General features: G+C 38.7%; 3 protein-coding genes across 4 annotated transcripts; 1 reads left to right on the top strand and 2 right to left on the bottom strand.

Annotated features, from left to right (window-relative positions):
- Nucleotides 1-1597: 1597 nt before the first annotated feature.
- LOC113128662 (ras-related C3 botulinum toxin substrate 2) lies at nt 1598-10665 on the top strand. Of its 2 annotated transcripts, XM_026304147.1 has the most exons (7): nt 1612-1727; nt 5679-5750; nt 7005-7122; nt 7746-7808; nt 8678-8837; nt 9408-9541; nt 10044-10665. In XM_026304147.1, exons 1-6 carry the CDS (start codon nt 1627-1629, stop codon nt 9536-9538), a joined length of 645 nt encoding a protein of 214 aa, XP_026159932.1. In that variant the 5' UTR covers nt 1612-1626; the 3' UTR covers nt 9539-9541; nt 10044-10665. The 2 variants fall into 2 exon arrangements, with proteins under 2 accessions (XP_026159933.1, XP_026159932.1); XM_026304148.1 differs by lacking the exon at nt 10044-10665 and having other exon boundaries at nt 1598-1727; nt 8678-8841; nt 9408-9468.
- Nucleotides 10666-12739: 2074 nt separating this feature from the next.
- On the bottom strand, nt 12740-17799 carry LOC113128055 (anionic trypsin-2-like). Its single transcript, XM_026303098.1, has 5 exons — nt 17753-17799; nt 17231-17411; nt 16662-16844; nt 14144-14225; nt 12740-13084 (listed from the first exon to the last, which is right to left on the bottom strand). Exons 1-5 carry the CDS (start codon nt 17790-17792, stop codon nt 12830-12832), a joined length of 741 nt encoding a protein of 246 aa, XP_026158883.1. The 5' UTR covers nt 17793-17799; the 3' UTR covers nt 12740-12829.
- Nucleotides 17800-21112: 3313 nt separating this feature from the next.
- LOC113128056 (snake venom serine protease KN2-like) lies at nt 21113-24628 on the bottom strand. Its single transcript, XM_026303099.1, has 6 exons — nt 24573-24628; nt 24050-24230; nt 23481-23663; nt 23103-23161; nt 22597-22748; nt 21113-21524 (listed from the first exon to the last, which is right to left on the bottom strand). The coding sequence occupies exons 1-6, from the start codon at nt 24610-24612 to the stop codon at nt 21333-21335; spliced, it is 807 nt and encodes a 268-aa protein (XP_026158884.1). The 5' UTR covers nt 24613-24628; the 3' UTR covers nt 21113-21332.
- Between the last annotated feature and the right edge of the window lie 2549 nt (nt 24629-27177).

Here is a 27177-nt window from a genome sequence, read left to right on the forward strand (position 1 = left end):
AATGTTGCAATAGCAGCAGCATATAAATCGTATTTTAGAATGATTCAGAGGTTTTTATATCCCAAAGATTTCTTGAACTACTGGTAGCTAATTTAGCATCGTTTCAAGCAGAGATTGTAACAGAAATCTGGTGAAGATTTCGAAATTTGGTCATAAAATGGAACCTGCTTGCAAAACACAGGACAGGCCAGCCACTGAGTTTTGAAAGCCACAAATGGCATCACACAGGAAGGTAAGCATTGATATTCTCACACTAGCTGAATCTGACAAATATCTTGGTTATTTGTTGCTTCATGATAAAATATAAAGCTCACCTCATTCTCTAACTGCAAATTAGATACTTTTGTTCTGAAGACGAAATCCCCTTCCTTCCTCCCTCACTGTGGTTACTAATTCAGGCTGACTTGACATTTGAATACGTATGATGAGTGGTTAACAGGGTGGTATTGCAAACAGCATCCTAAACAGTAACTGTAACATTTGGTTTTTTGGGTAGTTACTGAAATTAATGTGGAACCATTTGCTAATTTAATTATATAGAAAATCATGCTACAGACGAATGATAATTGTAGAGGAAAGACATTATGGGAGTTTTAATATAAGATCCAAATGGGAATGTCTCTATTTGTAAAGGGAACAGTTAACACTGCTGCAGAGTTTAGCCTGGGCCAACTGACTAAATGAAGCTGAGGTGCCATCTAGTGGTAGAACAAGAATATCACAGGGATTGTTACTCCTGGTGTGGCACCATAGGATGTCATCATGTCATCATCCCCAGCACCAAATCATCTTTCTGTCAGGCCTATTTATCACTTCACAAATTAATTACACTTCCTAAATTTTCTACTACAAGCCTGTGCAGTAGTAGTAGTAGTAATGGATGTATTTGTGGTGAGAGGTGTTAGTGTATTTTTGTGGTTTATTTTCTGCTAAGTTCCATTTTATATTTACTCTACAAATTGTGGTTGTGTGTGTTCACGGGTATTAATTAGACTGTGAGGACCAAAACCTGTTAACACACTTAGATTGTGGGGACTTCCTTGATTTAATGGTTGACAATGTGGTTTAGGGTTCGAGTTAGGAAAACAGTGGTAAGGGTTACCGTTATAAGTCTCTGTCAGTGTAAAGTTCTTACGGAAAAATGAAAACCAATGTGTTGAGGTGTTTTATTTCTGTGGTTAATTTTCTGTTAGCTTTCTGTTCCATTTCTTATTACAATAATTTACATATTTATGAATAAATCAAACATATTAACCCAAAGTGAAAATTTAAATAAAATGATGCATGTGAGTTTGTCTGGTTCTGTATGTTTAAGTATGCGTGATCACAAAAGGAGGAAGTTTTAAATAAAACCTAATGTTGCTGTTGTTGCAACAACAACCTTCCCCCTTTCGAAACCCCTCACAGACATTTCACATGCAGCACTTATCTGCTGTAACCAAGATTATTCCCTATATCATCCATTTCATTTTATACCATTTATAATTTCTGTTATTTAGAAGAAACAAAATAAAAAACCAAACAGGAAGGAGAGATGTGTGCAAAACTGAAGGAAGAGAGAAAAGACAGAGGCAGCAGAGGGAGGGTGGTGAGAGAGGGAGGTGTGTAACAATTTCCTGTAGTTGCATGCTGATCTGCGTCTCTGCACCTTCCTCTCTGAGTCTGTCAGTGAAGAGCACAGAGCGGAACAGGATGCAAGCTATCAAATGTGTGGTCGTGGGAGATGGGTACGCCATTATTTTACTTTACCTACATTGTTACAACTTAAGCTCAAGTATTGAATTGTGTTAACTCGGGTGATACGTGATGGGGACGTTTTAAAGGATCAATTTATTTCCATATTTCAGAGAAATGTCAAAGATTTTCAAATGGCTCGAACTACCTCAAGTAACAATTTGAGCAACTTCCGCAGTGATACGGCTGTGCCATATGGTGTTCAGAAAAGTTAAGGCTGTTGTAGTAAGCTTTTACTTGTTGAAGAACTCAGTCTGCCCAGTGACACTGTAGATCTTTAGGCTTTTGCTTGACAGGGCTGATTCACAGTGAGGGTGCTGGATGAGTGGTGCAGGCCACAACATGCAGGGAAACGCTGTAATGCAGCAAGATCAGAGTAGAGACTCTTTGCTCTACATGAAGCTGTGAAAGAACAGGGGCCCGTTCGATCCAGAAAAGACAAAGACAAGAAGACAAACAGATTTTGCTAAATGTTGGGATTATTAAACTTGACAGTTTTAGAAGAACGTGGTGAATCTGTTCATTCAAAGGCTAGAATTACTCTGCCAGAACAGGTCTGGACAATGTGATTTACCACATCATTAAAAGTAATTACCACACAGTCCTGATGCTTGAAGGTTGGGCAAAAATGCCGGCTGTCATGAAGGGGAAATTGTAAGGCGGAAGTGTTGTAGTTGGTGCTGCAAGAGATTAGTAAACAGTTACAGGTATCATTAAGGTACTGCAGTCACATTTCCTTGTGTGTTGAGTTTCCTTAAAAGTGTAGGGTGGAGGTGAAAAGAGAGAGAAGTCTGTAGCTACTCGAAAAGGGCATTTTTGGTTTACATTTGTCTGAGAGTAACTTGCTGATCTTCAGCTTTCATTTGCAGAGGAGGACCCTAAAACTGCCCTCTCATATAAACAAACACTGGTTTCAGAAAATACCCCCAAACAACATTTATTTACATTCAAGTGACAAAGCCCTCTAGTGGCCATAGGAATTGTGACTTGTCATTTTAGAGCGAAGGCTGAGGTGGACTGTTGGGGCAAGAAAAGACTGGACATCAACACCATTTGTTTCCTCCTACAGACAGACAGTCTGTGTCAATCAAGTGTTTCTCCTTAGCACAGTGATGAAGGTGCCCTAATGAAGTCAAACTTTTAGCCCGAGGCGTAATTATTTGTTACTCGTGTGTTTTATTTGGGCACATCATCACCACAGGGAGAACCAGTTCAGCAGGGAACTGGAAAAGTGGAGGAAGTAATGTGAGGAATGTGAAGAAAGCTGCGCCAAACTTCACACCTGTGCACATCTGATCAATCGCCGCAGAAAGAACATTTTAATTGGCCTGTAAAGAGAGTTCATGCACAGCACATCTGAGCAGAGAAGCTGTCAGTTGACGCTTGTGCTGGTATGAGTCATTTCTGCCATGATCTTTCAGTAGGAACCGATGTGGCATCGTGCTGCAGTCCCTACAAACATGCTTTGCTGGATGTAGCGTCTTCTTGGTCTTTCTAGTGCTGAGTTTGGGGTCCACCAGTTTCACAGGAGGCAGACTCTGCAGGCTCAGATGTGTGATTGGTGTTTGTCTATGTGACTAAACCAGCTGTGAGAAAAGAGATATAAAGATTCTATGAATAGAAAGAGAAGAAGTTAGTTTCAAGTTGTAGAGAAGTCTGCCGTTTCTCGGTGAGTCTCTGTACGGCCTGTTTGATGGACCGACGTCCAACACATCAGGCTGCGTAGAATAATATTTGAACAACAGTAGAGGCCTGGTCATGGCAGCATTTAAAGTGGCAAAATTCAGCCTGTGCAAGGAAATAAAGACAAACATGTATTTTGAATACAAGCTGTGTGAATACATTTGCCTACTGTACAAAAACAATGCATGTTGTGATAAATATTGTATGTAGTGTGGTTACAAATTAGGCTTGTGTTTATCGGACTGGCCCGGGGGGGGGGGCAGACAAAGACAGAAATAAGGACAAATCATTTAACAGCAGAGGAAGGAAAAACGAAAAACGAACTAGATCGAATGAGAAGATCAAAAAGACAGAGACAGAATCTGCTTTGAAGAGTTTGCCAAGCTAAAACCAGATCATGTAGGATGGTGTCAACAAGGGACAGAAAAGTTGATGGAAAACCAGATAATAAACAGAGAGATCAGAGGTGGAAGTCTTTTTTCATAGCTCAGTTTGGCCAGTTCCTGTTTTCAGCTCTAACTGATGATTCTGAAACAGATCAGTTCCTTTCTGACTCACACACAACCACAAAACACATTGCTTGTACTTCTATACTTCTGAGATCCTTCACTGACCTTTATAACTACAGGGCCTCCACATTTGACCTAAAACTTAAACATGAAACCAGCTCTGAATCCTCAAACCCTCAGAAGAAGTAACGTGACGAAATGCCTTCAAACTAAAAGTCAAATAGTTCCCACAGACAGAAGACAGAAATACTACAATACACCATCATCATCATCATCATCATGTTTCTGGCCCTGCCTTTACAGTGTCAACTTGTGTGATGACAGTCTTTTAAAAAACAAACAAAAAAAAAAAAACAACCACCCTGCATCTGTTTTTAGTCCTCTTACTTTATTAGAAACTCTGATTTTAGCATAAAAATATCTTTGTCACTTGGGTGTCAGTTATTCTGTTAGTCTGCTCAAATGGATTTTCTCTGTTATCTTTAGTGCCTTATGGTCATGGAGATGATGTTGTTGTATTCACCACAATCACAGCAACCCAAACATTAGCACTTCTTTTGTTGTTGCTGTTGTTTAAAGGCCTTTTGAAGAGCAGTTGCTGTTGAAAGACCTTTATCAAAGCCATCCCAGACCTCGCTCTGGGCATTGGGAACTATTTCCAACTCACAGTTTACAGGGTTTTTCCATTTTACATCTCAAACTAAATTCCACAAATGTCCATTACCTGGTATAGAGGCAGAGGCTGTTGGTGGATTTTTAATTGCCATAGCAAATAAAACCAAAACTCTCTGCAAGGCCAAATACCAGGAAGTGGAATCTTTTTTTTTTCTTCTTTCTTTCTGCATGTCTGATTTTGGTGAGTTGACACAGGTGAAGTCCCAGCTAAGTATTCTGTTTTTAAGTCACTGCAGTGTCAGGTCCTCTATACTAAAAAAAAATGTTAGTACCTGCTGTAGTAAGAGACTGACTGAGGAAGTCTGACTGATTGCTGACCTCCTGTACTCCCCATAGAGTTGACAACTACTCAGCTAATGTGATGGTGGACAGCAAGTCACTGGTGGTCAGGAAGAAGTGATAATTAGCTGATGGGTTCATCACAATTTAGGGACAAGCTCGATTTGCTTGGGCACACCTGCAGTAATGTGAACAGTCGTGATATACAACTGAGAGTCTAAGACCAAAACAGATGCGAAGAAGCTGTTTACTCAAACTGCATAGAGAAGAATCTGAAAGCTAAATCTTCTCCTTACACCTTCACACTTATCTGACATATTATCTGCGGTGTGTATCAGTGGCTGGAAGCTCTGAAACACAACAGACACGGGGCTAGCTGATACTTGTTGGAGCATCTCCTGCATGTGAGCTGGGAAACAATATGTCCTTATAATACAATGTACAAAAAAATAAATTACCTGTTCATACATCCTGTAAAACAAACAAAACAGAATATATTTGGAAAAAAAAAATATGCAAAAACAATAAAATCATAAATATTTAGATCACCATTTTACTCTCAGTTCAAGTCATTGTGAGTGATTTCTATCTGTGCCTGTATTGCATCATTTGATGCAAGAACAAAGGTATTTTCATAGCTTCTATACAACCCTTCCTAAAAAAACCTATACTATGAAAATCACCTTATAAAGTTTACACAACTTTAATCCGTCTCTCACCTGTAATTTTACTGCCCTGAACACTGTTATTGTCTCTTCATCATGTCTCTCTGCATGTGTCTTTACTTGTGCGATTTAGAGCTGTGGGGAAAACATGTCTTCTCATCAGCTACACGACCAATGCCTTCCCCGGGGAGTACATTCCTACTGTGTGAGTATGACTCACCCGCACTCTCCGTCTTTCTGAACGTACATGACCAACAGTTTCACATACAAGTAAACAAACATGGTTGCACATTTACATATGAACATGCATCTATTGCAATATGCCAGTTGTCTGTCTGCATGCATTGACACACACACGCACACGCGCACGCACACGCACACACACACGCACTGAGGTGCATGTGCAGATATCCATTGGTGTTAACTGACAGGTTTGGACTGGCACAGCCTCGAGGTGAGGAAAACAGACTTCTCTTAAAAACTCGCCTGTTCAAATCTTGACAGGTACAGAAACTTAGAGAGGCTTAAGAAATAAATGATAAACAGTATGTCTGCTTTGCTAGTCAATATTATAATAATAAACTTAATTTAGAAATAAATCCGAAAACTGAATTTAAAGTAGTAAATTAAACAGAAAAGACAGTAATGACACAAAAATACTTGAGACTTTAGAAAACAAAAGTTCATGCTGACTGGTTAAATCCTTTAAGACATGACTGGCCTCTTTAGTCTTTATAGGAATTATAGGAAACCAGAACTGTAGAAACCAGGAGCAGACACACTGACTTGGAATATTGGCTGACATGGTCTCTTTAAAGGCCTTTAAAAAGAAGCAGCTGATTTTTCATTAAATGAAGGTGTAAGATGATGATGCCAGGTATAGTGTGAGTTGATCAGCATTGCATAAGATAAAAAAATTGAACTTTTCAATCAAATGACCAAAAACAAGAAGAATCTGTGCTTCTGACTTTATACACGATCCAACCCAGGGCACACACACTCATTCCTCTTGGTGACGGTGATAATGTGCAGCGTATAAAAACTGTACGCACCTCAGGTCCAGGTTAAATGTTTAGGAAAGTGAAATATTGAGCTCATAGATTAGACTGCAGTGTCCCAGTGTGACCACACAGTGGCAGTGCTGCTTCAATATTATAATCTAAAGCACAGCAGTGGTTATTTAAACACAGGTTAACCTAACTTCACTAATTAAGGAAGGCAAGAAATTGTGATATTATTTACAACAGAAAACATTGGTGAGCAGTGTTACTGCATATCATGAACTCTAGTCAGTGGGTTCAGTCATCAAAAATTTCTACTTCCCTGTGACTAATATCTACTTTATTGGATCCCTGACGTGATGGCATTTATACGACATTCATAAATCAAATGCCTGATTGATTGAATAATCACTTGAAGGAACGAATGACTGATTGCTGACCTCCTGTGCTCCCCATAGATTTGACAACTACTCAGCTAATGTGATGGTGGACAGCAAGCCAGTGAACCTGGGCCTCTGGGATACAGCAGGACAGGAAGACTATGACAGGCTCCGCCCACTGTCCTACCCACAGACGGTATGCACACACATACACACACACAGGTGGTAATGGTAAAATCCATACAGAAAACTGCAGCCCAACTGTGCTGCATGTCATTACATTAGAGGACAGCAAAAGAAAAAAGAAGACACTTAATATGGGAAGATGTAGAAAAGGAGCAGATAAATGCAAACTAATATAAAAAATGTTAACATTAATGTTCAAACACATGAACGCTTACTGTGACTGCCTGTTGACAGGTTTGTTGCAAAGAATATTCAATTTAATCCAAATTAAATACATATATCAACATCAGTGTTTCTTAAATGTGCTTCCTATCCTAAAACACATACATCACAGAATGTGTTTTAGCTAATTAAACTGCCCTTGACATGAAACAGTTCATCAAACTAATTATTTTCTTAGTACTTCTGGTAAACGTGCACTCAGAGGTTAATTATCTCAGGAATAGTTTGATAAAAGATTAGGATCCCATGGACCACTTGTTATCTGGAGCTTTGACCGCCATCTTGTGGCCTTGAACAGCAGCTGAAGCTTGTTCTGTTCTCATAGTGAATGTTCAGCTGTTATCCTGTAAACTACATACTCAATTTCGGTCATTTAATAATAGAAATAACCACACCTGTTGTCCCACCCAGGATGTTTTCCTGATCTGTTTCTCCCTGGTGAGCCCAGCATCCTACGAAAACGTCAGAGCTAAGGTGAGTTCGTCTCTGCAATTTCATTTGGACCCTGTTAAAAGTATATTCACCTACATTAAATCAAACAGCTCTCAAATGAAAATGACTGCGGCTATTACAGTAATAGAAGATATTTGTACTACCAACAGACTCAGTGGTTGTCGAGTAAAGACATTAATTTATCAAAGCATTTAAAAAGAACCTACTCAAAGGACCAGCAGTATGATTCATTGGGTAATACCCATAATCCCCACATGTCAGTCAGCTAGATTGTAAGCAGACATTGAGCAGAAAGGATTTGCCAGTCAAAAACCAGAAACTATACCTGGCCTGTGGGCGCTACCACAACCTACTGAAGTCTTTCAGCAGATAAGATCTCTCATTTTCTTGCTCAGGAAAATGGACAGGGGAGGAGGCAAAAAGTAGAGTGAGAGCCGAAGGAAGATAGAGAGGGAGATATGAGGTGAGAAGGCAGATGGAAGAAAATATCCAGAGGAACACCTGGATCTGAGATTATTATTAATGCAAGGAAAAAAAAAAAAAAAAAAAAAAAAAAAAAACTGTAACTGAAAAAGGACTGAAAGTAATTATATAAGATTATATGCAGGTTAAAGCTCAAACCTGGATAATTTAATTTAAAAAAAACAAAAGATCCCACACTGGACCTTAGACATTCATTCTTCTCATTCCAGCATTTGCATTTTAAGTCTTATTTGATGACATTTTAGGAAGACTCTACCTCTATATCCACCATGACCCTCTGACTCTCTCCTCTCATCTCCCTCCACCATCATCATCATCATCATTTTCTTCAGCTCAGACACAAACCTTTATTTTGCGTCTTCCTCTCTCTTCTCATTTTGTTTGCCCTTATGTCTGTCTTCTACCAGTGGTACCCAGAGGTTCGCCACCACTGCCCCTCCACTCCCATCATCCTGGTGGGCACCAAGCTGGATCTGAGGGACGAGAAGGACACCATTGAGAAGCTGAAGGAAAAGAAGCTGGCACCAATCACCTACCCTCAGGGCCTGGCTCTGGCTAAGGAGATAGGTGAGTCAAAGGCACTGGGGGTCTCTCAAGTTGTGTTTGAGCAGGTCTCAGCAAATTACATTAATCAGTTTATGTTGGAGAAATGAAAATGTGGTCTGTATTGGATTTGCCATTAGTGCTGGTTAACTGTGGGGGTTACTGCCATTACTGTAGTGGCACTGAGTTCACTGACAATGAAAGCATGAATGGGCTGAAGGTAAACAATAATTCTCTCTGACCATCAAAAGTAACCTACGACTTGTTTTTCAGTTGCACAGGTGATAAATCTGTTAAAACTTTAACTTTGGAGACAAAGTATTTTAATGTGGTTGATCAATTTCCACAGATGAATGAAAAAGCTTGTCCTAATTTAGCCTTAGCATGTATTTAATTTGACTTTAAAGCTGCACTAACCAATATTTTGTCTATTTATCTTATTTAAATCATTTTAAAAGACCATGCGTTAAGCAAAAATAGTTGCAAGTACACACATAGAAAATGTACTTGACTTATAAGCACAGTTTAGCTATACACACACACTTCATCATTAAGTTTCTATTTATCGTTCTGTGTTCCCGTCTGTTCCTATAGATGCAGTGAAGTACCTGGAGTGCTCAGCTTTGACCCAGCGTGGTTTGAAGACTGTGTTTGATGAGGCCATTCGTGCCGTACTCTGCCCTCAGCCCACCAAGGTCAAAAAGAAGCCCTGCTCACTGCTGTAAATGGTAAGGCCGACATAGATACGGATAGAGAGGAGGAGTCAGGTCAAGAGAAAAAAGAGAGACACTGCTAGTGCTCAGAAGAATCCATTTATTCCTGCACCTGAATGCATCCTACTAATTAACCAATGAGAAAGAAAAGGACAGACGGGTCACATGAAATCAACACATTGCAAGACAAAGACAGAGAACATAATAAATTGTTCAAACTTGAAATACACTAAAGGCTGATTCTCAAGTGATTTTACCAAATTCACATTTGACATTCAATGTAAACATCGTAGCACCTGTGTAATTATAGCCAAGCCTTCAGGGCAGATTTCCAATTTGCCAGTCAGAGGCAGCTACATAAAGCAGTTAGAAGCTAGAAAATACAGCAATAATTTGACAGAGACCCTTTTACATTAGAGACACATTAGCAACTGAAAAACCTTTTAAGAACAGATCTTATTTCAAGCTCCTGTCTCTTTAAAATCACCATTATCTTTGTTGTTTCACATCTTTGCAGGACCAGAAGGAAGAAAGAGATTCAGACTGTTGACCCTAAGAGGAGAAGAATTGAAAGTTCTGTCATGTTTCTAATGTTATTACAACTAGTTCGACTAGTTAAAAATGTTTTTGCAATTACAGTAAAACAGTAGCCAACCTTTCTGTGCAGCATACTCTGAGACTGAATTTCAAAGCACATTGTACATGCTGCACCAGGCAGGATTCCTCTGTAAAATACACCATTTTATCAGAAGACATCACTAAATGTTGACTGCCACAGTCCACACACTCTAGTCACCATACTAGCTTAAATATAAGACAATGAGCAACATTGAAAATAAGCTAATATGGTGACTTTATCCAATGTACAAACATTACTGCACACATTTCACTGCCCTTTGCTGTCAAAGATGTATGAAAGCGTCATGTGCAGCCTCAAATAGCAATAGTATTTGTCACTGAGTGCTAGCATCGTGTTGGGATGAGATTTGTTAATGATGTGTTATGACTTCCACAGGAAGTGACGAACAACGATTAAAGGAAAGGATCAGGAATGTAGATTTGTATGAGCAGGAACAGAACAATGTTATATTTGAATAAAATATTGTTAAACATATTTGTTGTGATAATAAAACATATTTGATCAAGTACAACATTGCCCAAAACATGTTATTTCCTTTAGGGTTAGCATGACTTTCCACTTAGGTAAAACTGCAGTGCTGTGAGGACGATCAAATCTGTTGTTTCCAACAGCATCATACAGAGAATAAAGTGAAATGAATGAGCGGACCGTGGTCGGCCTGAGGTAACACTGACATATCGGAGTGCATTTCTACCATTTGTTAAAACATCATCTATCTCACTTTGCTTTCCCAGAGGGCAAAGCACCAGGACAGAGACATCAATCTGAATTTCTTGTTTGTGCTGATTAACATTGCCTGACAGATTAGGGGTGTAAATGGGGGTGAGGTCATCACACATCACGCACTATTCATGTGTGTGTGTGTGTCAGAGAACAAATTATCCTGCATAGCTCAAAGCCAGAGTTTAAGATAATCAATTGCAAGACGGGTCCAGTACTTTGTTGTCTATATCCGGATGTACGTACACTTTAAGAACAGTAAATGCCTTAAAAATATTCAAAGGTTTATCTTTCTGTGGAAATCCTCCTAAAACCTCTTCAGAGGTTTAACAATTTGTTAAACAGCCACCATTAAAAAGCTCTGCAGCAGTGCAGTCGTCTGCCTTTTCCAACCACATTATGCCTGACAGCTCAGATTAGGCTCAATTCAGCCAGAGACTGATAATGAGGTTTACAAACCGTATGATAAACATGATCGGTAAAAAGAAAAATCACTTTCTTTGCTTTCTGAGTAAATCTTCCTAACCTTAATCTCAGCCTTCTACTGTCAAGTCTTGTTAATCTTATCTGCATTATCTTTCCCCAATAAATCAGATTAAGCCTTTTCCATAGCAAACATTTTGACTCATCATAGCAGAAAAAGCACAAGTAGAACTATCATTAATGATGATATCTGTTCCAGCAGTCACTGCATGATGAAAACGTCTAGTATCTGTGTTTTGCAGGTCAAAGGATCAGCTGTGGAGCAGGTCTAGTCGAGGTCCATCAGCTTCATATTCAACCCAAATCTTTAGCTTCACCCCTTCCTCCTTCCAGGCCATGGCCATACCCAAATAGATCAGCTGCTGAATGATTAACCAGCTCAGATGTAACAGAGAACACACGCTACAGTATGGCTGACTGTTGCTACCATACAATACAAGTATCTTAAAATGTTTTGAACAGGAATGGCTGGTAGCTAGTGAGTGTCATTCATGTTTTACAGAGGTAACCATTTGTTTCTCCATAACCAACCACACATTACATTACTAGCATTTCTAAAATAAGGCAGAAAAACAGACTACAAATAAAGTTAATATTACAAACTAAATATCCCTCACGGTTTAAATAGGAAACTATATTTAAAATGGTGACAAAAAAAAATTCTCAGCATCTTTATACAGAGCAAACACTTCAAACCAGACAAAAATAAGTAACACAATGATAAGAATAACTCTCTATGTGTTTATGTAACAAAGACAATTGTGGTCCAGACCTTCTTATCACCACTGTTTGGAAACCACAAAGCCTCCATAGAATATTTTTGCTAAGAAGCTAAAAGACTGTTTGCAGTTAGCAATGCCACAACAACACAACATTACATACCTTTACAATATGGAAGAACAGGCCCACAACCAGGAGACAAAGCAAACCCGAAAGCCAACAGGTGTCTTAAATATCTTAGCTATACCTGGCCCTGCCTGGTAGGAAGGGAGGGGCATCTGAAGCAGCAAGGGCTACGTTCAAATGCCGTGATGAGGAACACGTTCTCCCATTGTCTACCACGTACATTGTTTTTGTCAGCACACTGCATCTCCACTGGTGCCATTGCATAAACTAACATTAGCGTATCACCCAAAGAGAGCTGGGATAGGCTCCAGCAGATCCCTGGGACCCTGGTTGGGAATAAGCGGGTATAGATGATGGATGGATGGATGATGATGCCTATATTATTTATCCATATTTCACTTTACTTTCAGTCAAACCATCCTGTTGGCCAGGAGTCAGAGAGCTTTACTGTTGGTTCATACTTTCTTTTACTTTATTGCTGGCAGGAGGATCACTACAATAACAACACATTAAACCAAATGGAGTTTGATTTCTAGCACAGAGTTGTGGATAACTAGATGTTTATTCTGGAATAGTTTCACAACTGTTTACAGTTAAACACACAGCAGACCACATTACTGAATAGTATCTTGGATCCATTTGAAGTAGTCTGGACGACAGAGGTCAATGAATCCTGCTGGTGCTTGGACACATGCATAGCGACTATTTCCCGTGAAAGAAATGACACCATAGATCCTGTTGTTGAACACCACTCCTCCACCAGACATGTGACTCACCAGACATACATCCACTTGATTAGATGCACCACAGAACCAATCTTCATACTTTTTCTCTTGGTAGAACTTTCTGTTTTCTGGATCACGGCTGTTCTTTAAATCACATTTTACCTCAGAACATTTGAGTTGGCGTTTTCTACTCACATATTATGGGTGGGATTTGGGCTTCAACATATATGACTTTTAGAGTAAAGAATGCGTGAAATCTGAATATTACTGTTTGTTTCTATAGCCTCTGAAGTCCATAAAAGTTTGAGTATCTTTTATTTTCTTCTTTTTGTTTTTCCGACATGTGGCGTCTGTCCCTCAGACTCACTGGTCTCTTTACCATGAAGGGATTACAAAGATCATGTGACTGCCTTGTCTCTTAAGGCCAACAAACACACACCTAGTGCTTTTCTATTCAACACTTCACAGACATACAAAAGAAATGATTCATAACACTGTACTCACTTATTAAATGAATGGAGCATCCACTATCCGCCACCCGTTCTGACCTCAGGTGGGATCCAGCCCTCCGTTTGTTGGAGCGGAACTTTCCCTTTGTTTTTAACTTTTACCACTGGTGGCTTCCTTCGGTCTGGAACAAGTGCCGGTCAGTGGCATGTCCATCCCATCCTCATCACCAAATAGACGTAGAAATTTCTGTAAGTTTGAGAGCTGCTAATTCTCAAAAACAAACACAAGTATGATGAATCATCTCAGGTTTAATTTTATGCGGCATGTAGAGAAGACTTCTAACAGCGTTCTCTGACTTTGTGTTACAGAATCAGGTTTATATATCTCGCCAAAAGGAGTGGACTAATCTTGAACAGACCCCACATGTTTGTTCAGGTGTCTACCTTCAGGCCTTTACCAGCACTAAAACAAATTGTTGGCAGTTGTTTACAAGCCTCTAAAACCTTAAACCACTACACCAATAAAACACTAAACCCCTAAAAACCAAATACCATGTTTTAGCCCAATATTTAAGTGACCACCCTGTTCCATGGTGTGTAAATTCCCACAGCAGCTGGGATGAGACCTCACCCCACCTCAAAGTCCGAGGCCATGATTCTCAGTCAGAAATGGCTGCACTGTCCCCTCTGGGTTGGGGGAGAGATCCTGCCTCTTAATAAACTGTTTGACCTGCTCCCATCAAGCAAACGGTACCAGAGCATCAAAAGCAGGACCAGCAGCTGTCAGACTGTTCAGCTGCTGACCTGGGATGTTGGTGTGTACCATCCTCCTCAGTCTACACCCCACACCACAGCCCCTGTAAATAAACTTTGTCACCTACTCCACTGGCTGCTACTCTGTATATCTAATATTACTCCGTGTTTATGCCTGTTTACAAACTGCATTATCACTTTATTTTACTCCTTTGTCTTATTTTAAAAACTTATTGTTCTTATTTTAGATCCTATTTTTGTAGATTTTTAGCAGAGAGAAACATAATTTCAATCTATCACTACTACTGCTGTATGCATGGCAAAATGACAATAAAGTCTGATTTGATTTGAATTAAGTATTTTGGAGTCTTGTTAACGGCCGAGGGAAGTATAGACGGATTCGGTGTTCTGTGAAGAGGGAGCTGAGCCGTAAGGCAAAACTCTTGATTTACCTGTGGATCTATGTCCTATCTTCACCTGAGCTTTGGATCCTGACCCAAACGAATCAGATCTCAGATACCAGGGGCTGAAATGAGTTTGTCAGTTGAGGTGGTGTTGATGCATCAGTCTTTGTAAATTGAATGATAAACAACTAAACTAAACTCTGGGTGTTCGTCTCTTGTTCCTCCTTTTTAAATTAAAATGACAACATTTTTTTAAAAAGTCACAGTTTACAGAAGCAAGTGCAATGAATGAAAATAAACAACAGATTTGCTAAATGTAAATTATTTAATATGGTCCTAGCAAACGTAATCAAAGACAAATTACGTTACAAAGCAAAGCAAAAATGCAAATGCAGTTTATATTTCCAGGGATATCATTTTTAGGAGACAGGGTTGCTTCAGGCGTCCAAACAATTTAAAATGTTTCCATTTTTCTGACAGCAGTAACTATGTTGAACAACTGGCAGCAGCTTTACTACAATAATAACAGCAAACTGAAACAAATGAAGTTAGATTGCTAACAGATTTGTGGATGACTAGATGTTTATTCCGAAAGAGTTTCACAAGAGTTTACCCTGAAAAACATGACTGAAAACGTCTCATCCATGAGGGGTCAGTAGTTTTTTTGATCCATTCTAAATAGTCTGCTCCACAGAGGTTAACAAATCCAGCGGGTGCTTGACATGCATAGCGACTATTTCCCGTGAAAGAAATGACACCATAGATCCTGTTGTTGAACACCACTCCTCCACCAGAGTCACCCTGTGACAGAGAAATATCATGTTTAAATCAACATTGTGTCCCATTAATTGTCAGAACTTGTCAGGTTAGTGTCAACTCATGAGACACAAATCCACAGATGGAAACAGTATTTTTATGATAAGACCAATTTTGCACATTTATCTTTTAGCAAAGATATACCAGTGGAGCGCCAAAATAAAAGCTCTGCCTGAGGCTGTGATAAATGCAGTGCTAGGTTACACCTGAAAATCATATCAGCAAACATGTTGTTTGTTACAGTTTTTAGCTTCATTCACTGAAATATTTATTTACATTAAAGTGGCAAAAAGAATAGTTGACAAAAAGACATGAGGTTAGAAGCAAGACAACTCACAGGAGAAACATCCACCACAGATGTATCACCGCAGAATAAGTATTGATAGTTGTAGAAGTAGGTGGAGAGGGGACAAGGTGTGGTCCATCGACATTGAATAACATTGATGTTTGCACACTGGAGATCACGTACCATAGGAGCTACCAAATAATGCTCTGATGAGAACAGAAAAAAGTCTTTACTACACAGAAGATTTTGACACAAACAAACAAATCCTTAGCCTGGCCAACCAGACCCTTTCTTAGAGAAAGAATGTGGGTCTGGACCCTCTGCCATAGAGTCTCTTAGCTCCAGCCTCTAATGAGCCAGGCCAATCACAGGCATTTATCTGCAATGGGGCGGTCTTTATGCTTGTTAGCATTACTCAGTGCCAGTCTCAAGTCGCAAATCTTTCTATAACTGGCTGTTTCTGTTTACTCCAGTCAAAGACATGCACAGAACTGATGATAACACCATGTATTCTCATGTTTTTACAGCAAGAACAACAACAGTCATTCACTAGCGTCTCTACTCTAACACACGTCCTGTCCTTTGTTTCTCTGATTGGTTTATTCTGAGCCCATTGACCCGCCCCCTTGAAATCTCTCTCAGCCCAGATCCAGATCCAGACTAATTCTTTGGATAGAATAGAAGATTTAGTCTGGCTGGCCAGGCTAACAAATCATGTCTGTACTTTACAACTGAAACTGGATTATCTCCTTGTAATTCGAAGAATTTTAAAGAATCAAACATCTGAAAACATCTGCCTGGTTCTGGAAAAAGATTCTTTGGACTGATGAACCCAATATTATTAATTAGAAATTATATTATTAAATAGAAAAGTATAGATAAAGAATTTCAAAATCAGTGTGGTGATGTACAGAGGACAAATGCCAAAAAAACTATTCTCCAAATGAACCTGACAGTAAATCAGAAACAAACCAGTGATGATATTACGGTTCATATATTCTCATTAAACTCACATTGTGGGAAGTGGATTACAGACGGGAAGGGCTACAGGTGGAATTTGAACTGGTGCAGGCAGTTTCAGTAGCATCAGGTCATGGAGCCTGTTCTGGTTGTCAAAGTAGAACACAGGTCTTCCTGTGAGATGGTACACTCTTCGTCCATTACCTGGATGCACGCCTACAACTGCAAACAGAAGACTACAACAAAGAGGGTAAAATCATTTTAGTGCCTCATTGCAAACCTTTACATTACAAATGCAGAATTGATTTAGTGACACCCTTCTGGTCGTCATAATAATAACAAGTCTGTTCAACACATCTGTAACACAACATGGACGGTAATGTTGTTTTGAGAGTAAATGACATTTTTACCACCAAATGACACATTTCAGTCATTAAATAAAAGGAATTCATTGTAAAATCTCAAATAATGTTACGTTCTTTAACATTGTCAGCATATAATTATCCTGTGGTTCTGTAAACAATACTACAGTTTTCTCATTAACATGTTTACATTTGTTCATTCTTGACTTCAGGTTAAGTTCATGTTTATACATTTTAAGATTAAACTGTGCTTTTCTCACTGTTTCCAGCAGTGAGCTGCAGTCAGGATCCACTGGTCACTGATCAGAGAGCCACCACAGACGAGTGAATCTCCATTAGGATCACCTGACAGTTTGACATGGTACTGACGTTCGTTATTGTTGCATCGTTGACCGTTAATTATTCTTTTCTGCAGATCCACCACGGTGCTCACTGTGACACCTGAAACAGAAAGTTCCCAACATGTTGACTGTGTTGACAGTGGAATAGTTTGTCTAATGTAAGTGTCTGTCATTGATCAGATGGGGATTAAACATAAATCGAACAATCAATAATACAAAAAACAGAATGTGTAGACATCAGCTTTCTGAGAACAATCCAATCTCTGCTTAAACAGACACTTTTGAAGTTTAATTCAACTTAAAAATCTTAAGTATATAATCTAATAACACATATACAGGCTCAGAGAACAGTAATAAATATAAAAATCACATGACCTTGAATCTATTATTTGTTCAAATAAAATCTATATAACAAAATGTAAATAACTGTTGTATACACACCAGCCCACAGCACAAGGAGAAGAAGGATGAGACGAGCCATCACTGTCACTGACCCTCCAGTGACTGAACTACTGTGACGACTTTGTCTTTTTAAGTCTCTTCACAACGTCCTGTTGCCTCATTGATCCACCAATCAGCTCATTAAAGTTTATCAGAACAATCCTATTGGCTACACAAACACACACTTTATGCAAAGTTTGAATGACTTAACAGTCCCTGTCCTCGTCTTCAATACAGCTGTTTTAAAAAATAATCAGTCAGTTGATCAGAACCTACAGGAGGAAAAACCTGAAGTTTCAGATGCAGTTTGATGCAGCAGACAGTGAGATGTGATGTGTCCATATAGCAGGTGTCTCTTCATGTCTGATCACATTTTTACTACGTGTATAAATGAACTTCAGCTTCATCACACACACTTTTCCACCTGGTTGTGACTTTTTCCAAACTAGTAACTTGGAATAATCTGTTTGCTTTGTCATTCTGATGTTCTGCTCTGACTGACTAAGCCAACTTACGTTATCATTACTGGCACCAGTGAAGCTGAATCTTTTGGGTAGTTTCTATGGGATTTCATTAGTCACTACACTCACAATATCTGTCGCTGCTTGTGTTATGGAGCATCTCTCCTTATATTCCCTGGAGGTTCTTTTTGTACTTTAATAATGGGATGTACACAGCAGAGAAAAGCCCAGTGCTGCCAAACTGAAACAGCCACATAACTCGGAGCAGGCATCAAAACAGATTTCAGCAGCCAGCTGGTAAATATACAGTATTTTAGAAAAGTACACACAGTATCGCAATAAAGGCTGAGATATATTTTATTCCAACATATGTATATATTAATATGCTGTTTCCAGTTAAAGTTATCTCATAAACCACTTAGAGAACTAGTTTTGCCTCTTCATCCTGACCTGCTGATTGAACAAACAGATTTCAGCTCAAACCGCAAAAGGAAAAAAAAAAAAATTAAAAACAAAAAAACAACCAGTCACCTTCACAGCAGAAGTAAGAGTCGCTTTAGAAAGAGATAACTTGGTCTTTGGAGGTCATTTACGTAAAAATGCCAGTTAGTTCTTCACAGTTTACCCAGTAAACACCTTAAAATCAGAAAAGAAAAACCCTTAAGATGAGACAATACACAAACACATGTGTAACTAAAGACATGACTATGTGAACAGTCTAATTCTAGTTTCACTGTCTCTGTCTCTAGGAACATAAAAGTCACCTACATACCTGTACACCTCATTGACACAAAGCCATCACTGTATCAGGTTAATGATGACACAAATGTTATGTATTGCATGTCTGAAAAGAGCTTCAACTAAAATTCACTCTCTAATGACTGGTCTGCTGGTCCACCTGTGGAGGATTTTAGGTCTGTTCACACTGTCCTGTTGGCCTTGAAGAAGATTCAAGAAGACACAGTCATTGGCTGAAAAGATCCTGACATTTATGCTAATTTGTGAGTGTGATGGCCCCTGCTGCCACACACTTATGTCACGTCCTACACGCCTTAGTTTTAGTTGACAACTAATAGTTATTCTTACTGAATGGAGCTGTGCTTGACATCAAGTCTTATACTTTAAACTTTTCAACGTATTTGTTTTGATTCATTATTTAATTAGTTGTTGTAAAACTGTTTTATTGACAGTAGTTTGTTTTCTTCTAGGCTGGAAATCACTGCAGTGCTGCTCAATGTCAGTTTAAACATAATCCAACAGTCACAAAGTTTATATGTATATTTATCGATACATGTTAGAAATGTATTTGTACATTTATTAAACAGAAAAAATGAAATATCACATTTATATAAGTGTTCAGACCCTTTACTCAGTACTTTGTTGAAGCGACTTTGGCAGCAATTACAGCCTGGGTGACCAGCTCTTGGAAGAGTCCTGGTTGTGCCAAACTTCTTCCATTGGAGTATCATGGAGGCCACTGTGCTCCTGAGAACAGAATTTCACTCAAACTGAATGTGCTGTAGAAACAAGGATCCGTGTTTTTGAGTACACACTGTTCACAGTTGAATGTGTTATCTATGGCGTGTTACCTTCAGAGAGCTCATGCTGTTTGAGCTCCTCATCCTGACGTGCAGATTGAACATAGAGATCTCAGGTGAAGAAGGACCGATGAAAAACAGTCAGTCATGCTCACAGCAGAACTTACAAAAGAGCAAAACTGTTTAGAAAAACATACTGCAGCTTTTTTTCTTCCTCATAACTTAAAAAAAAATGTCTATTCTACAATGTGACTACAAGAATATTTTTATAGCAGGGATCAACAGATACGGGAGGCACCTGAGCTCATTTTCACATGTTGTTGCAAAGGGTCTGAAAACTTATGGAAATGTGACATTTCAGTTTTCCCTTTTTAATACATTTACAAAAATACTTCAAATTCTGTTTTCACTCTGTCATTATGTGGCACTGAGTCTGTTCATTATTTTTATGGACAGAATTTCTACAGGCCCAGTCGGGGGTCCAGTTTGGTGGACACTGAATCTCATCTCTGCTTTTTGCAGATGATGTGGTTCTGTTGTCTTCACTGAGCCAGGACCTACAACATCCACTGTAGGTGGTTTGAAGAAGAGTGGGAAGCAGCCGCCATGATTCTCAGTCAGAAATGGCTGCACTGTCCCCTCTGGGTTGGGGGAGAGATCCTGCCTCTTAATAAACTGTTTGACCTGCTCCCATCAAGCAAACGGTACCAGAGCATCAAAAGCAGGACCAGCAGCTGTCAGACTGTTCAGCTGCTGACCTGGGATGTTGGTGTGTATCATCCTCCTCAGTCTACACCCTACAAACCTATTGTTCTTATTTTATAAACTATTTTTTGTAGATTTTTAGCAGAGAGAAACATAATTTCAATCTGTCTGTACTACTGCTGTATGCATGGCAAAATGACAATAAAGTTTGATTTGATTTGAATTAAGTATTTTGGAGTCTTGTTAACGGCCGGGGGAAGTATAGATGGATCGGTGCGGTTGGTGTACTGTTCTGTGAAGAGGGACCTGAGCCATAAAGCAAAACTTTACCTGTGGGTCTATGTCCTATCTTCACCTGAGCTTTGGATCCTGACCCAAACGAATCAGGTCTCAGATACCAGGGGCTGAAATGAGTTTGTCAGTTGAGGTGGTGTTGATGCATCAGTCTTTGTAAATTGAATGATAAACAACTAAACTAAACTCTAAGTGTTTGTCTCTTGTTCCTCCTTTTACATTTTTAATAAAGTCACAGTTTACAGAAGCCCTTGCTCCAGCACAATGAGTGAAAATAAACTACAAAGATTTGCCAAATGTAAATATATTCAATACGTTGCTAGCAAATGTAACCAAAGACAAATTACGTTACGAAGCAAAAGGAAAATGCAAATGTAGTTTATTTTTATAGGGACAATTTTTAGGAGACAGGGTTGTTTCAAATGTCCAAACAATTAAACATTTTTCTGACAGCAGTAACTATATAGAACAACTGGCAGCAGCTTTACTACAATAATAACAGCAAACTGAAACAAATGAAGTTAGATTGCTAACAGATTTGTGGATGACTAGATGTTTATTCTGAAAGAGTTTCACAACAGTTTACCCTGAAAAACATGACTGAAAACTTTTTATCCATGAGGGTTTAATAACTTTTTTGATCCATTCTAAATAGCCTGCTCCACAGAGGTTAACAAATCCAGCTGGTGCTTGACATGCGTATATAGGATCGTCCGTGAAAGCGTTGACACCATAGATCTTGTTGTTGAACACCACTCCTCCACCAGAGTCACCCTGTGACAGAGAAATGTCATGTTTAAATCAACATTGTGTCCCATTAATTGTCAGAACTTGTAAGGTTAGTGTCAACTCATGAGACACAAATCCACAGGTGGAAACAGTATTTTTATGATGTCAGAAATCACTGATATACATCATCACAGTTTCCAGGTGAACTTAAGTAAAAATGCTTCCTGAAGGTCAAATGCCCATTTTTCAGTCTGAATGTGTTGATCGCAACATCCACAGTTTACAATATTACCAATTTTGCTAATTTATCTTTTAGCAAAGATATAAAAGTGGAGCGCCAAAATAAAAGCACTGCTTGTGGGTGTAATAAAACCTCACCACCAAAGATGATGGTCTGCATCTTCCCTAATGGAGAATATTTGTCATATTCATAATCCCTTGCCAAGCGTATCAGGAGTTACCGTGTGTAAAAGATGCCTCTATTTTTTGTTTATATGTGTTTATCTATTTGTATTTGTCTTTTAATCTGTTCCTGTGAGTCCCTTAGGGCCACCTCATCCTGATTTCTATATGCCTGTCTTCTCTCATTTATGTCATTAGGATACACCTTAAAGGTCTTGGTAGAAATTACATAATCCATACAAAGATTTATATAATCAGTAGCTATTTCAACCTGTTCATTAATATCAACTGTACTAAAAATATACCAATGTAGTAGGCAGGCAAAGTTTATTTTTATGTCTCAGCTGTCTCAATCGACGACAAAAGGCCTGCTCTGCATCCACGCTTGCACATAGTGTGTGCTTTAACGCCCCTCACATTTGTTTTAGGATAGTTCGGGATCATATCCCCTGCAGTAGAACATTCCGCTGAAACAGAGTTGCGAAATAATATCAAAAACTCTGTTATATCGGTTTTCATTTATGGCAGTGCTGCCAACAGAGTAGTCTGAGTTCAGCCATGGAGCAGCACAGCCGCAGGAAGTCTACTGGTATGGGAGCCCATACGTGTTGTTTGTTATAGTTTTTAGCTTCATTCACTGAAATATTTATTTACATTAAAGTGGCAAAAAGAATAGTTGACAAAAAGACATGAGGTTAGAAGCAAGACAACTCACAGGAGAAACATCCACCACAGATGTATCACCGCAGAATAAGTGTTGATGGTTGTAGAAGTGGGTGAAGAGGGGACATGTTCCGTTCTGACAGGGAATAACATCGATGTTTGCACAATGGAGATCAGGTACCATACAAGCTACTGTATTATGACCTGATGAGAACAGAAAAAAGTCTTTTCTACACAGAAGATTTTGACACAAACAAACAAATCCTTAGCCTGGCCAGTCAGACCCAGAGGAAGATTTAGTCTGGCTGGCCAGGCTAACTAATCATGTCTGTACTTTACAACTGAAACTGGATTATCTCCTTGTAATTTGAAGAATTTTAAAGAATCAAACATCAAGAATTCATTGATTTTAATCTGCTTTGTTTAAAATATTGTCTGTAGGTTGTCTCAGTTATTTTTAAATTATGGTAAGTTCAGCTTGAAAAGAAAGTATTGGCAGTCAAAACAAGAATTTATAATTCAGATATATTTCTAATCATAAAATAACATTTGTCTCACGTCTTTCATTTAGAGGTCCTGTGTTGATGGCAGCATGACCTGCAATCTGGACTGTATTTCTGGAAAATAAAGAAAAAACAAAAAAAAAACAGCTTTTATTAAAAAAGAAAAGCTATAAAGGGAAAGATTGGACTTTGCCATAAAACATCTGAAAACATCTGCCTGGTTCTGGAACAAGATTCTTTGGACTGATGAACCCAATATTATTAATTAGAAATTATATTATTAAATAGAAAAGTATAGATAAAGAATTTCAAAATCAGTGTGGTGATGTACAGAGGACAAATGCCAAAAAAACTATTCTCCAAATGAACCTGACAATAAATCAGAAACAAACCAGTGATGACATTACGGTTCATATGTTCTCACTAAACTCACATTCTCGGAAGAGGATTACAGACGGGAAGGGCTACAGGTGGAATACGAACTGGTGCAGGCAGTTTCAGTAGCATCAGGTCATGGAGCCTGTTCTGGTTGTCAAAGTAGAACACAGGTCTTCCTGTGAGATGGTACACTCTTCGTCCATTACCTGGATGCACGCCTACAACTGCAAACAGAAGACTACAACAAAGAGGGTAAAATCATTTTAGTGCCTCATTGCAAACCTTTACATTACAAATGCAGAATTGATTTAGTGACACCCTTCTGGTCGTCATAATAATAACAAGTCTGTTCAACACATCTGTAACACAACATGGACGGTAATGTTGTTTTGAGAGTAAATGACATTTTTACCACCAAATGACACATTTCAGTCATTAAATAAAAGGAATTCATTGTAAAATCTCAAATAATGTTACGTTCTTTAACATTGTCAGCATATAATTAACCTGTGGTTCTGTAAACAATACTACAGTTTTCTCATTAACATGTTTACATTTGTTCCTTCTTGACTTCAGGTTAAGTTCATGTTTATACATTTTAAGATTAAACTGTGCTTTTCTCACGGTCCCCAGCAGTGAGCTGCAGTCAGGATCCACTGGTCACTGATCAGAGAGCCACCACAGACGAGTGAAACTCCATTAGGATCCTCTGACAGTTTGACATGGTACTGACGTTCGTTATTGTTACATGGCTGACCTCTAACTATTCTTTTCTGCAGATCCACCACGGTGCTCACTGTGACACCTGAAACAGAAAGTTCCCAACATGTTGACTGTGTTGACAGTGGAATAGTTTGTCTAATGTAAGTGTCTGTCATTGATCACATGGGGATTAAACATAAATCGAACAATCAATAATACAAAAAACAGAATGTGTAGATAACAGCTTTCTGAGAACAATCCAATCTCTGCTTAAACAGACACTTTTGAAGTTTAATTCAACTTAAAAATCTTAAGTATATAATCTAATAACACATATACAGGCTCAGAGATCAGTAATAAAATATAAAAATCACATGACCTTAAATCTATTATTTGTAAAAATAAAATCTATATAACAAAATGTAAATAACTGTTGTATACACACCAGCCCACAGCACAAGGAGAAGAAGGATGAGACGAGCCATCACTGTCACTGACCCTCCAGTGACTGAACTACTGTGATGACTTTGTCTTTTTAAGTCTCTTCACAACGTCCTGTTGCCTCATTGATCCACCAATCAGCTCATTAAAGTTTATCAGAACAATCCTATTGGCTACACAAACACACACTTTATGCAAAGTTTGAATGACTTAACAGTCCCTGTCCTCGTCTTCAATACAGCTGTTTTAAAAAATAATCAGTCAATTGATCAGAACCTACATGAGGAAAAACCTGAAGTTTCAGATGCAGTTTGATGCAGCAGACAGTGAGATGTGATGTGTCCATATAGCAGGTGTCTCTTCATGTCTGATCACATTTTTACTACGTGTATAAATGAACTTCAGCTTCATCACAGACACTTTTCCACCTGGTTGTGACTTTTTCCAAACTAGTAACTTGGAATAATCTGTTTGCTCTGTCATTCTGATGTTCTGCTCTGACTGACTAAGCCAACTTAAGTTATCATTACTGGCACCTGTGAAGCTGAATCTTTTGGGTAGTTTCTATGGGATTTCATTAGTCACTACACTCACAATATCTTTCGCTGCTTGTGTTTTGGAGCATCTCTCCTTATATTCCCTGGAGGTTCTTTTTGTACTTTAATAATGGGATGTACACAGCAGAGAAAAGCCCAGTGCTGCCAAACTGAAACAGCCACATAACTCGGAGCAGGCATCAAAACAGATTTCAGCAGCCAGCTGGTAAATATACAGTATTTTAGAAAAGTACACACAGTATCACAATAAAGGCTGAGATATATTTTATTCCAACATATGTATATATTAATATGCTGTTTCCAGTTAAAGTTATCTTATAAACCACTTAGAGAACTAGTTTTGCCTCTTCATCCTGACCTGCTGATTGAACAAAGAGATTTCAGCTCAAACCGCAAAAGGAAAAAAAAAAAAATTAAAAACAAAAAAACAACCAGTCACCTTCACAGCAGAAGTAAGAGTCACTTTAGAAAGAGATAACTTGGTCTTTGGAGGTCATTTACGTAAAAATGCCAGTTAGTTCTTCACAGTTTACCCAGTAAACACCTTAAAATCAGAAAAGAAAAACCCTTAAGATGAGACAATACACAAACACATGTGTAACTAAAGACATGACTATGTGAACAGTCTAATTCTAGTTTCTCTGTCTCTGTCTCTAGGAACATAAAAGTCACCTACATACCTGTACACCTCATTGACACAAAGCCATCACTGTATCAGGTTAATGATGACACAAATGTTATGTATTGCATGTCTGAAAAGAGCTTCAACTAAAATTCACTCTCTAATGACTGGTCTGCTGGTCCACCTGTGGAGGATTTTAGGTCTGTTCACACTGTCCTGTTGGCCTTGAAGAAGATTCAAGAAGACACAGTCATTGGCTGAAAAGATCCTGACATTTATGCTAATTTGTGAGTGTGATGGCCCCTGCTGCCACACACTTATGTCACGTCCTACACGCCTTAGTTTTAGTTGACAAGTAATAGTTATTCTTACTGAATGGAGCTGTGTTTGACATCAAGTCTTATACTTTAAACTTTTCAACGTATTTGTTTTGATTCATTATTTAATTAGTTGTTGTAAATGATGGAACAACTGTTTTATTGACAGTAGTTTGTTTTCTTCTAGGCTGGAAATCACTGCAGTGCTGCTCAATGTCAGTTTAAACATAATCCAACAGTCACAAAGTTTATATGTATATTTATCGATACATGTTAGAAATGTATTTGTACATTTATTAAACAGAAAAAGTGAAATATCACATTTATATAAGTGTTCAGACCCTTTACTCAGTACTTTGTTGAAGCGTCTTTGGCAGGAATTACAGCCTGGGTGACCAGCTCTTGGAAGAGTCCTGGTTGTGCCAAACTTCTTCCATTGGAGTATCATGGAGGCCACTGTGCTCCTGAGAACAGAATTTCGCTCGAACTGAATGTGCTGTAGAAACAAGGATCCGTGTTTTTGAGTACACACTGTTCACAGTTGAATGTGTTATCTATGGCGTGTTACCTTCAGAGAGCTCATGCTGTTTGAGCTCCTCATCCTGACGTGCAGATTGAACATAGAGATCTCAGGTGAAGAAGGACCGATGAAAAACAGTCAGTCATGCTCACAGCAGAACTTACAAAAGAGCAAAACTGTTTAGAAAAACATACTGCAGCTTTTTTTCTTCCTCATAACTTAAAAAAAATGTCTACTTTACAATGTGACTACAAGAATATTTTTATAGCAAGGATCAACAGATATGGGAGGCACCTGAGCTCATTTTCACATGTTGTTGCAAAGGGTCTGAAAACTTATGGAAATGTGACATTTCAGTTTTCCCTTTTTAATACATTTACAAAAATACTTCAAATTCTGTTTTCACTCTGTCATTATGTGGCACTGAGTCTGTTCATTATTGTTATGGACAGAATTTCTACAGGCCCCGTCGGGGGTCCAGTTTGGTGGACACTGAATCTCATCTCTGCTTTTTGCAGATGATGTGGTTCTGTTGTCTTCACTGAGCCAGGACCTACAACATCTACTGTAGGTGGTTTGAAGAAGAGTGGGAA

Source organism: Mastacembelus armatus, chromosome 1, assembly GCF_900324485.2.
Source record: "Mastacembelus armatus chromosome 1, fMasArm1.2, whole genome shotgun sequence".
Taxonomy (NCBI): domain Eukaryota; kingdom Metazoa; phylum Chordata; class Actinopteri; order Synbranchiformes; family Mastacembelidae; genus Mastacembelus; species Mastacembelus armatus.

What these genes read in the sequence shown, in the direction of transcription:
- LOC113128056 (XM_026303099.1), bottom strand. Translation starts at nt 24,612, where the DNA reads ATGGCTCGTCTCATCCTTCTTCTCCTTGTGCTGTGGGCTG. An exon ending in TCTCCTTGTGCTGTGGGCTG is followed by an intron (nt 24,231 to 24,572) that starts GTGTGTATACAA and finishes TTTCTGTTTCAG; the next exon opens with GTGTCACAGTGAGCACCGTG. An exon ending in TGTAATCCTCTTCCGAGAAT is followed by an intron (nt 23,162 to 23,480) that starts GTGAGTTTAGTG and finishes TTTATTTTCCAG; the next exon opens with AAATACAGTCCAGATTGCAG.
- LOC113128662 (XM_026304147.1), top strand. Translation starts at nt 1,627, where the DNA reads ATGCTGATCTGCGTCTCTGCACCTTCCTCTCTGAGTCTGTCAGTGAAG. An exon ending in CACTGTCCTACCCACAGACG is followed by an intron (nt 7,123 to 7,745) that starts GTATGCACACAC and finishes TGTCCCACCCAG; the next exon opens with GATGTTTTCCTGATCTGTTT. An exon ending in ACGAAAACGTCAGAGCTAAG is followed by an intron (nt 7,809 to 8,677) that starts GTGAGTTCGTCT and finishes GTCTTCTACCAG; the next exon opens with TGGTACCCAGAGGTTCGCCA.
- LOC113128055 (XM_026303098.1), bottom strand. Translation starts at nt 17,792, where the DNA reads ATGGCTCGTCTCATCCTTCTTCTCCTTGTGCTGTGGGCTG. An exon ending in TGTAATCCACTTCCCACAAT is followed by an intron (nt 14,226 to 16,661) that starts GTGAGTTTAATG and finishes TGTGGGGTGTAG; the next exon opens with ACTGAGGAGGATGGTACACA. An exon ending in GTCCTGCTTTTGATGCTCTG is followed by an intron (nt 13,085 to 14,143) that starts GTACCGTTTGCT and finishes TGTGATTTAAAG; the next exon opens with AACAGCCGTGATCCAGAAAA.